Source organism: Megalops cyprinoides, chromosome 2 (genome assembly GCF_013368585.1).
Source record: "Megalops cyprinoides isolate fMegCyp1 chromosome 2, fMegCyp1.pri, whole genome shotgun sequence".
In the NCBI taxonomy this organism is placed as follows: Eukaryota; Metazoa; Chordata; class Actinopteri; order Elopiformes; family Megalopidae; genus Megalops; species Megalops cyprinoides.
Genome location: NC_050584.1, coordinates 13,468,241 through 13,480,167, shown reverse-complemented (window position 1 = coordinate 13,480,167; position 11,927 = coordinate 13,468,241). Strand labels below are relative to the sequence as shown.

General features: G+C 40.5%; 1 protein-coding gene across 2 annotated transcripts; it reads right to left on the bottom strand.

Annotated features, from left to right (window-relative positions):
• Positions 1-1,726: 1,726 nt before the first annotated feature.
• LOC118772923 (leukocyte elastase inhibitor-like) lies at positions 1,727-11,013 on the bottom strand. Of its 2 annotated transcripts, XM_036521599.1 has the most exons (8): positions 10,885-11,013; positions 9,463-9,640; positions 5,598-5,690; positions 4,609-4,749; positions 4,167-4,284; positions 3,325-3,467; positions 2,754-2,921; positions 1,727-2,470 (listed from the first exon to the last, which is right to left on the bottom strand). In XM_036521599.1, the coding sequence occupies exons 2-8, from the start codon at positions 9,628-9,630 to the stop codon at positions 2,066-2,068; spliced, it is 1,236 nt and encodes a 411-aa protein (XP_036377492.1). In that variant the 5' UTR covers positions 9,631-9,640; positions 10,885-11,013; the 3' UTR covers positions 1,727-2,065. The 2 variants fall into 2 exon arrangements, with proteins under 2 accessions (XP_036377492.1, XP_036377494.1); XM_036521601.1 differs by lacking the exon at positions 5,598-5,690.
• Positions 11,014-11,927: the final 914 nt, after the last annotated feature.

Here is an 11,927-nt window from a genome sequence, read left to right as displayed (position 1 = left end):
AGCTGGCTAAATGGGTTTTTTTTTAGCAAACTTCCCGACTAACTCTATGAAACAACATTATTTCTGCTAACCAGTCTAGCGTTATTTTGCTCGCAAAGCAAGTGGTTTGTAGACCAACCACGACTTTGAACTTTGCGCTTAATTCATATAGGTAAAGTTAGCTTGTGCCAAACCAGTCTACCACAGCTTGCTAGTTGGCTAGCCACCTAGCCACTGTGGTATAGCTAACTAGTGACAGCTCGCATACTTTCTAATGAAGCGTCGACACATATCTAGCTATCATATCGTTACTGTAACAGCTTCCAGAGTTAGAAGACATACGAGTATGATATAGCTTTCTGAATTAATTCTACAGTTAGAAAATTGTTTCGTTGTGGCATTGCTCCTACTACAACCCATTCAAACACCAGGAAGAAAACGCAATGCCATGGCTCACGTGACGACGCGCTGCCCTGGCATTGCTCAAAAACTAGCCAATGACGTACAAATGAGTAGAAACGTCATTGATAGTACCCGCCTCTTTAGCCCAATGGACCAAAGACCTTCGGGGAGCAGTTTCAACCACCGCCCATTTTAATCTCAGCCAATCCGCTGGGAAGGGACTAGGAAGGAACCAGAAGTCTGGGTGGAATGGACGCACTGAAGGTCTCATTTATTTTTACTTTCTGAAATAACTAGGGTGACCATACGTCCTCTTTTTCCCGGACGCATGTTTTAGGTCCCAAAAGGAGGACATGTCCGGGAAAAAGAGTATGACGAATGGTCACCCTAGAAATAGCAGGGCTTTGTTAATGCATAAAAATAAATGCGTTATAATTGTTTGAAATAATGTTATGTTCATTATGTTTGGCATTCAGATAATATGTTATGCTTCAAATACGCGCAACAAACGTATCACTTGCAATGTCAGCTCTGAATGATGGAAAAAAACTATGTACTGTTCATAAGCATGAAGCCGCAATTTACCGTTGTCCTGTGTAGAAAATACTCTGAGTATAAGTAATTTGCAGTGTAGTGTCCTTCCTTAAACATTAGCTAATTTAGATTGCATCCATAATTAGTATGGCATTCTTAGACTGTCTGCTAAATGTCTATGTTATGAAATGTAATTTGTTAGGATGTAACATACTCCAGGACTATAAAATGACAATGTCAAGAGAAACTGTACTTATTCTTATACTTTCCAAACAGAAAAACTAAACCAAAACTCATACACATTTGATTTACATTTGCCAAGTCATACCATACTATGCAATGTAGTGTATGTAGCATGGGTTTGTTTTTTTTTTTTTTTTTGCTTTATATAAAGGGATATAAAAGGCATCTCTGATGCTTAGAACTCATGCTGCAGTCCTTATGCTCAACATGTAGGATGCTTGGTACAGTATGGTACCGTACGTTTTTCCTGTTGATGTTTAAGGGTCTACAGCTGTCCTTGTTTGCTTTCTACATTTTCCAAAAATATAACTAATTCTTGGACAAGAGATGGAGTGAGCTGGATAGAAGTTCACTTTAAAAAGCCTCTAATAATACATTTGAATACTAAATGACACCAGAAAATTTCTCCTTCGCAACTTGGGTAATATTTGGTCCCAGCATTATGGCCAGTCTATGACACACAGAAACATATATAGGAGTGGTTGTGCTTTTTGGCACTGAAATCAACAATAAAGCACCCTACATGTTAAATCTTTACACCCTTTTATTTTCATAAAAGTTTGGTTGGTATTGGTTATTCCATACTGTTTTTAGTTGCACACAGTCATGAAAAGAATTAGCAGACATGATATAATCTTTGGTGTTAAGTCACATTCGAGATACAGCACAGCTTTAAGGTAAAACCAGTGACATTTTTAGCGTACTGTATATATGAACAAGCACTAAACAGTGTGCCCTGGAACTGAATGAATGAAACAGTCAAAGGTTATTCTCATTTCCCAGTGTAAAGCAGATACAAATGTAACACGATTTATTTGATTACATGCTCTCAAGGGCATTGTAAAGCTTTCAGTATGCAAACATCAACTCTAAGGCCCCAGCTTAGAACAATACATTCTGCCACCCCTCATGGGGAGCAGAATCGGCCGTAGAAGAGGATGTTCAGGGAGGGGTTGTGTCTGATGAAGAAGAGGAAGGGGTGGTCGGCGATGAACCTCGCCGGGATCATGGCGCAGCGCATCATCATGATGGCGGCCGTGGCGGCAGCGGCCTCCGTGCCCTCCTCGTTCACCTCCACAAAGGACTTGTGCACCACCTGGGAGAGCACCAGTTCGTTGCTGGGGGACATGCCGGAGAAGTCGCTCTTGCCAACGTCGAAGGCGTCCTCCATGCCCAGGCTGGTGAGGATTTTCTTCAGGTTGTAGGTCTCCTCCAGCCTGAACCTGGGCAGACCCACCGTCACCTCCACGCTGTCCATCATGTCGGGCCTGGTCCACTCCACAAGGTTCTCGTACGTGAGCTCCCTCTCCAACTGCAGGGCAAGACCAAGCACTGTTCTCATTTGCATTGACAGGAATAGCAACAAGATACTACCCTTGAGCAAGGTATTTAACCTAAATTGTTTCTGTAAATATCCAACTGTAACTGTAAGCTATGCAAGTCCCTCTAGATAAGAGCATCTGCTAAGCACATACCATAAATACAAATATAACACAAGGTCTGATACCCAACCAAGTTGGCTGCCGTGGGGCATTACCATGTTATGGCAGGTGACAGAGCCGTATAAGGTTGTGATTTAACGAACGCAGACTGACCTTCTGCAGCCCTGTGGAGTCATCCTCAATCTCATTGGGCAGGATGATGAGCATGCTTAGATCTTTACCCACGTATGGCAGCTCCAGAATCTGACAGTTGGCCTCCGGAATGAAGGTCAAAGGAAACTTGCTTTTCTGGTGCATCATTTGCACTGGCTTACTCTCGTTCTGCAAAGATTTAAGACCACGTGTAGCGGAGCGTTATTTTCAGAGACCTCTCGGTATTAATGTAAAACATCAAATGAGTAACCTAATCTGTTATCCTTGAACATATAGCATTTGCTGTATATAAGATAGAAAAAAGCGGAACAGAATGATTCAATGCTAATGAGAACAGACACATTTTATTTGCTAATATTGGTGCACCGACTTCAACGGCAACACTCTGACGCAAGAGCGCAGCAATCATTGCATTCAAGCTAGAGTCAGTTTCTCATTAACACGACCATGGGCAGTGATGCTGAGAGACCACGGAAGTTACAGGGCACACATAATTAAATATCACAGAGGCAAATCACAAAAAACCTTTTATAGTCGCACTGATCTTCACACTGAGCAAGCCTGTTGTCACCTTGTTCAGCCGAAATGGCATTTCTTTTGTGGATGTCTCGTTAAATTTCTTCTCCCAGTTCCCCTTGAAATAGATGGCGTTCACTAGCACAAGCCTTGTCAGGCTGTCAAGAATTCCTTCAGGCAGCAAGTTCTTGATTTTGTCTACAAGAGAATATGTTCAGGACAATAAGAGGAGAGATGTGCAGATGGCGTTACTCTGACAGAGCTACGTATTCACTTTGGCTCATACTAAATGCATGCCGCTGTGAGTGAATCAGGCAGGATTAATCTTTAAGGATGGGAGTGCAAGATGCACAAACGGAACTTTCAACACCTACAACTGCACACGCAGACCATGTAAAACTTAAAAAAAATAAAATAAAATAAAAGCTACGGAATGCGGTGACACGCAGAGGTGTCATCGGTGAAATACTCAGAGGCCATTTCAACTTGTGTGATGTTTTGAGACTAACTTTGTTTCACTTTCCTCACAAAGGGTAAGAAAAGTAAAAGGAAAAGTGATTTACTTTACAAAAAGTAAAATAAAAGACACGCTGCGCTGATTCTGGTAACAGCCCAACTGAGAGGATACAGCAAAGCATTTCAGCTGATCCAGGACAACGTCAGCTGTACACATGCATCTAAAAACTAGTGTTGTTAACAGTTCACATTGAGCTTGGTTACATACATAAAGCATTTACATGTGTAAGCACAGACCCCAATATTAGTAAGTGTATCAATTTCAGTGGAATACCCAGAGAGAACAATAGATGCCAATCTAAAGCGGGGACTGCTACGTTCACAGATATAAATGGGAAGCTAACACACACGCAGCTGACTCTTTTATGACCAGACAGTTACCTTGTGTCTGCTTCTCCACCCAGGTGTTAATGTTCACCCTGGCAGCCTCTGCATTTGCGATGAAGTCCACGGCCTCCAGCTCAGCCCTGTAGTGCTTCTTAGTGTCCTCAATGAATTTCTACAAAGTCACAGGAGACAAGCAGGTGAGCTGTAAACTATTCACTGCATTCTTGCAAAGCTGTCACTTACAAAGAATCAGTGTTTTTGCAGGTGCGGTGGAACAGTCTCACGTAAAAAACTGCCTGGTTGCAAAATGAATGCAGAGTGACTTCTAAAAGACACTAGACATCCCTGTCGTCTAGTTATGTCAGTTGAAAATGCCGCGCACAACAATCCTTAGCCTTCTGTTCATGGGTTTGTGCAGAACGTTTGAGGCAAAGTGACCTGCCTCCACCACATGTGAGTGGACATCGCAGCAGCGTGTAGAGTCAAGCACCCTCACCTCGACGAACGTGTAAGACTGCTCTCCATAGAGGCGGTTGGCCATGCTCAGCGCATACGGGGCGCCCTCTTTGTTGAGATCAGCGATGAGCTTGCTGAATCCAGCATGGATGTCATCCCCAGCTTTGTGGAAGTGCAGAGTCTGAACACAGGTGCACACAATAAACACGTTCAGTCCTGGGGAAATATCAGCTCCACAAAACATGGCTTCACTACACTGTTGTTGATTGAGAGAAAGAACCTTTACCTTATCATAACATCTTAAATTGCTAATTCAACTGAAACGTATCAATTTCATTGTACTGATAATTAGAATTTTTTATTATTAGGAAACCATAACATAATGCATACATTGTTTAACTGTTCTTCTACAAATGGATTAAAATGTAATTTATCCTCAAATTAGACAGATGTTTATGATAAGGCTGGGTCTTCATTCATTTTAGCAGCAACCCCAGAGAAAACATTTAAAAGAGCAAAGCAAAAAGAATATTTCCGCATTTCAGAGAAGAAAAGAAAAGCCTCAGAGTTTGCCTCTTTGTACATCCATAAATATTAAGTCCATGGGAAATGTAAAAATTATTGCTATAATAATAATAATAATAATAATAATAATAATAATAATCTTTACACTTTAATCTTTAAATGTTTAATAATCTTTACACTCTTTACTAATTGCTCACCATTTATCATGAGGTAAATCTTTAATCTCAAATCTTCTTGACAAGAGCATGCCATTAAAGACAATGCTTTCATTTCTTTCAATGTTTTAGATCTAAACACACATACACATGCACTTATTAAACAATAAATGTATATATAAATTATTAAAGACAAACTCTGTGGTAAAACCTGTAAGTAAAATAGAGCAGATGGAGGTACCTTATCCACAGCCCACCAGTTATCCCACCAACGCCCCTGTTTTAACCCAGAAGGTCTTGTCATCCCGGGGGGTTAGTAACAACAACTGGAGTAACTTTATTTTATCACCTGCATCAGCCCCTGTGGAAGCTGGGGCTTTTGCACCTGTTGTAGCAGTCCAGGGCTAGCCTCGGGCTTCTTAGCTTTCGTAAAGCCAAGCACCTAACATCAACATCGGCAGCACTGTTATGACACTGTGTTACAATAGTGTACAAGCTTTTCATCAGACATTCAAATGACAATTGCAAGGCGGTCTGCTTTAGAACTTAGCAAGCCTGGAATGAATGTTTTCTTGACAACATTTCAAACAACAATGTGCATTAGAACATTCTTGGAAAAAGAAAAAAAAAATTGTCAATGGAGAGCACTTGTTTGAACAACGGAGCAGGATTCTTGGGCGATTAGCAATGGTCTTAGTGTAAGCCGTGAGTCCAGGGGCCACCCGTAGGTATAATGCAAACAGCACTGTGTAAATAATTGCACAAAAGACAAAAAAATGCCCAGCCCATTCACAGCCTGAAATTCTACAATGGCACTCAGTCAATTACATGCAACAACATGCCTGCCTCTGTGGCCCTGAGACAGCTGTCAACTTTACTAGCTGTAAAGTGCATGTGCATGTAGAGTGCAACTGCTACAACTGACGGACAGACTTCATACATTTACGGGGTTACTCGATTTTTTTGCAATAACAAAATAGCGGAGGGGAGGCCCATTGAAGACATGCAGAAAAATCAGAACATATCTCATTGTGAAGGAGAGCCTTCACCTCCCCTCGAAACTGAATGAGTGTTAATTGTTAGTTTTTGTAGATTGTTAAAAAGTTAAATGTTCAAGGCCCCTTTTTCTTCCATGCAATTCAAACCTACTGATAGTAGATAATATTTAATCAATTGCACCAAAAGCTGTTAATTGCCGTTTGCCGTTAATTGCTGATGTGCATGTGAAGCCAGTCATTAGTTAATGGGCCACACCTGCCTAATTAAAGATGCATTAAATATAGGTGTGTGACTGTTGCTGGAAACACATAGTTGTTTGCATATTTAAATAAATTATTGGAGTTTTTTTGTACATTTGTTCCTTCTGTTCTTTTGTTTTGTGAGAAGCACTGGCTTCCTCACACACAACCCTGATAAAGGGCCCAACAGTGTCCCACCCTTGTGAATCTGCCCATCTGTCATGTACTGTGAACAGTGATTTCACATCCACTCACTGCTATACAAACACTCGCATGCACACACGTAAGCATACACCTATACCCAGACTTAAGTGATACAAATCTCTCTCCACAAGAGACTTCAATTTTGTTACAAAAACTTTCACTGGTGACTCATTGTTAACATAAAAACTAATGGTCCAAAACGCCATGGTTACTTGGATAACTCAAAAAAAAACACAATAATACTGAGTATGAAAGATAATATAAACCTCTGGGAGCTTGACAGAAAGGCTAGAAAAGAAGAGTCATTTATCTAATTCTTCCTTTTTGTCGCTAACAACAGCTGTATCCTCCTGGCTCAATCGCTTAGTGGGAGCATAGTGCAAAAACGGAAATAAAAATATATTGGGAAAGACCAGATATGTTTCCATCCAAGACAAAGAGCACATCACTCAATTTTTGCCCTGAACTGGTTGCTACAGCAAAATAACAGTTGTTTTAACATTCAAAAATGTCCCGTGATACACTTAATGTGCATTAAGTCAGAGGAAAGAATTTCCCAGCAAAGTGGGGACCACCAGTTGCTGTCTCAGAACTGCTGCAAACAAACTCTCAGCATGCAACACACAGCCAGTTTACATCACGTTCTCAAAACGTATATATTCACATTCAAAAATGTTTCTGTGAACATAATTATAAAAAATTAAAAAACAAAGACATGTGTGACTAACATCATGGCAGTGATAAGGGAGAAGTATTAGAAAGAACAAAATAAAGCACTAGAGAAATGATAAAAACTGGGGTTCATACTGGTATCTGAACCAGGGAATTTATAGATGTGTTGCAGCATGTTGCTGATTATCATCATCTGAAGAAATGCATTTTTGGATTGTTGCTGTATTGTTTAAAAAGAAGTTAAAATGAAAGCACTCATCAAAAACCATTCTAGAAACCATTATTTTAACAATTCAATGTCAGTACCAAATGTTTTATATTTGATCAAAAAGTGGTTCCGAAAAGCTAAACAAGGTTCACACATATCTCTGGACTGACGTATTTAGCCAGTTAAACTTGGGGATGATTATATGGCCTTATTGTAAGTGGCGGATGTTGAATCTGGCCACTTGAGAACGCCCCCATAATACATCCCAGTGAGTGTTTAACAACAACAGTGAGGTAGGACCTCACATTAACATCTCAGTCATAAGAGCAAACTTCTCAAGTTTGCTTTTCTTCCAAGGAATACGCTTCCTGTCTAAACTGGGAGGGTGTGATGCTGCCTGTTCTCCCATGGGATCTTTTCTTGCAGTGTTCATTCACAGGTGATGGGACCGACTGAAGCTCTGGGGCAGAGAGCGCCTTGCTTTAATCAAACTGAGCTGAGTTGCCAGCAAAGTTTCGTTATTCCAGTTGCTATGCTTCTGTGCCAGCACACACCCAGTAGCAGGTTAGTGATGAAGCAATAAGCTGGAAGTGAAGTGACACCATTACCGGTCCTTCCTCAGTGCCAACACAGGGCCAAGCCAAACCCTGGATTTAGTGATCAACTGATACCATGATGAGCCATAACTCATAATTTATATACACTCAGAGCAGTTGGGATGGATTCAATGCACTTACAATTTAGCCAACTCATCTGTAATGGCATAGCACATGCAGTAATTAATTGTCTACAGTGCGTATAAATGAAGGGAGCAAAATCCAAAAAACCTGACAGACATTCTAGACATTGTAAAGGCAAGAATATAATGTTTCACATGCTAGCTGAACTGGAGTATTTATGAACAAGGAAACAGTCTTTGTTCAAGTAAGCACCACAACAGGGTGGGGTTCTAAAATATGACAACTATCCAGCCTTTGGATTCACAGGAGTATAATGGAAACGACTGGGGTTAACATCAAGAGGCTTCAGCGGTCGGTGGAGTATTATTTTTTCTTTCTTTCCTTCTTCATGAATGCCGGGTGTGGCCCTGTTTTAGGGGTGGGGAGAGTCTGATAGCAGGATGAGTTTACAGTGGGCTCGCCTTTTACTGCTTCACCTCCAACACATTGCTGGGCGTGTTCTGGGGCTGCGCCACAGCAGGAGATTTCACGAACTGGTGACTCAGCTCTTCCAGGGGCAAACATAACCGCAGTGAGGCAAAACGTTATGACTCGAGTCATTAATCAGTCATAAGACTCAGTCATTACCATGAAGGAATATTATGGGAAAAATCTTGAGCAACCCCTCACACTCACTGTTCTGACATTTCAGTAGATTAACTATATACACTATCTCAGAATCAGACAGCCTTGCATCTCTGTCTGTATCTACCCTTTGCATGTGATATCTGAGATGGAAATTCTTAAGCAGGTGAGAAAACTAACAAGTAGAAAATATTTTGAGCACAGGTCTGACTTAACAAAAAATCTGCTGTGATTTAGTGCTGTATACACATTATCTGTATATGATAGGCATTTAACACACATGCAGATGAACATTTTTTGTACAAATAAAAAAAGCTTTTACATTACGTACACAGTTTGCACCACCTAATTTTATTGCATTAGATTTCCATGATAGAAAACATTACATCGTATTGCAAATATTTAGATTACTCTGGTTGCCAGGCATGCTAATTGCTGAATATTGCACACCGTTAGAGTACATTAGCCATAAAATCATAAAAGCAGCAGTCACTCACAGGCTTGGACTACGTCATGGAGCACAGTATCAATGTATGTGTGTTGTGTTGGGACCCCATGTGACCGTGCCCTGTGTTTGTGTGAACTCACCTGGGACATCTGCGTAGCTGTGTTCCCCCTGGCCCCCAGGTACACCATGGCCAGGGCGGAGGAGATGCTGAGGGGGGAGTAGAAGACGTTGCTTGATTTGTTATCATCGCTTATCTTCTTAAACAGGTCCAGGGAGAAGCTGGTGTTTGCAGCTGAGAGTAACTCCATTGTTGGTTTGCTGGAGGGGCATGTGATTTCGGAAAGAGATGTAAATGATCATAAAAAAAAAAAAAACAGAACCTGCTTATCACATTCATGTAATACACACTGTGCACCCAATCTACCCTTCCTTTTCTTAGTGGCTAAAAAACGAACAACTCCATAGGCATGTTCATTTTATGGCATCCATACCTTGGAAAGTAAGGCCTCAAGAGCAAAGTGCAAACGGCATACAAACGGACCAACTTCTCTATGAGTGATTAGAACACATCATACTTATTCATATCTGGACAGCAATCTCTATCAACAACCTCTCAAAAATATCCCGTGGAAAGGTTTACCAGTTACTGTTGGTATTACTGGTTTATCTCGTATATCCACGTTTCCAAGGTATTCAAAGAACTGACGTGTAACAGGTTTTTTTTTTTTTTTTATTCTATTTTCAGATTTTAAATCTGGGACATAGGGACTTACTGGATGAAATTAAGGTGGACTGTCAAACACCTGACAACTATTCGCAAGAGCAACACGTCTCTCTGGTGGTGCACGCCAAGTCAGCTGAGAGTGGTATTCTGCACAGTGTAGAGAATACTGGCAGATGAATCATACAGCCTACATTCCATTCACCACAGCGTGGAGCAGAATAAAGCTTTTTGTTCTGTAATCTTTTTCTAGTGAAAGCTGTTTGGGGCGGCATTCTGTTTTGTCTGCGCAACGAAAACTGTTTTGACAAAGTTACTCCACGCTAGTAATTGTTTCTTTGTAGCTTTATATATTTTCCCAATTAGTCTGCTTTGCCAGCTAAGTAACATACACAAGTCTAAGTTAGCTACACATTTAATAAGTAATAAAGCAAACATATTCAGTTCTTAACGATGCAATAGATAAAATTACCCCGCTTACACAACAAATCATAGGCATACAAAGTCGCACTGGATTAGAGCGTCCGCTAAATGAAAAAGAATGGAAATGGAAAGTATCCAAGCTATCGTTTCCTAAAGTAAAAGACAATTCAGGATAGACCCTGATATATCATAGCCAGCTTGCTCTATCTGCTACAATGCTACAAATCGCTCGCCAAGAAGTTGGCACTGGTTAAAATGAACATTAATGTAAGGCAATCTGTGAGTGGATAGTTAGCGATCAAACTAAAGATAAGCTTTCCTGCTCTCATCTAGTCTATGTGTCAAATCAGTATAAAGATAACGTTATAACGTTACGTCCACGCTCGTAGTAGCTGGTACTCAGCTAAGTTGTACTCACTGTGGTTAACTTTGGTGCCGTGCTGGTGTGCTAAGTTTCAGTCAGGCAGAGGCGTCTGTGAAGACCATTATTTTGTGGAAATATTATATCTACTCAGCCGGACACGCCCAAAGGGTCTGTCAACCTGTCCTTCCGTATTCTACGGGGTGTACACTACGGCATGACATCAGGCTAAAACAGCACGCATATACAAAAACGACTTCTATATCCCCCGGAAAGGAAGGATGGGTACGTAAATGTTTTGTTTTTCTTCTGTTAAATACATGTATCACACTGGTAGGCATGGAACAGATCTCTCTAGATCATCCATTTTTTCTTTGAGAACCTTTATTTGTCTTCGCTTTTATCAACATTTTTTAAATAAAGCTTCTTATAAGACAATAATATTATAATATTTTTAAAAAAACACAAGAAAACGGAAATAATCAGTTCTAGAACATCCTCAGAAATTTTCCGCATAAATGCAAGTCTAGCTAAAGCTTAAACTGAATGTGTTTGAGGACTGCTCAAAGTGTATAAAATTGTTATTATTTTCATTCAATGTATACTTCATTCCAGCACATCAGCTGTCATTATCCTGTACTCAGTCACTTAATGTCAGAGGGCAGTTTTAAGAGGGAATAGAGACCAGAGAAGGAATTATGAGCTTTAACTCCTTATATACCTGGTAAAGTGGGATGCTAAATATTGCTACTCTAAGTAATCAGTGTCTAGCATGTTAATCCACTATACATAAAAAGACAGCACAGGAAAGTAAGCAGTCTGCAAGAGGAGCAATGTTTTGGTATAGCTCCAATGCATCATATAACAGCTGCAGGAACCCTTGGGTTAGTAAGGTGCCATTATATTACATTATTGGCATTTAGCAGACACTCTTATCCAGAGCAACTTACATCAATTTCAAGATTTTAAAGTCTTATCCATTTATACAGCTAGATATTTAATGAGGCAATTGTGGGTTACATACCTTGCCCAAGGGTACAGCAGCAGTGCCCCTGTGGAATCAAACCACCAACCTCCTGGTTATGAGTCTTGCTCCTTAA

Coding starts and splice junctions, on each gene's coding strand:
- LOC118772923 (XM_036521599.1), bottom strand. CDS start 9,630: ATGGAGTTACTCTCAGCTGCAAACACCAGCTTCTCCCTGGACCTGTTT. Junction 4,750..5,597: donor TTCCACAGGGGCTGATGCAG/GTGATAAAATAA, acceptor ACCTGTGTTCAG/ACTCTGCACTTCCACAAAGC. Junction 2,471..2,753: donor ACTCCACAGGGCTGCAGAAG/GTCAGTCTGCGT, acceptor CTTGCCCTGCAG/TTGGAGAGGGAGCTCACGTA.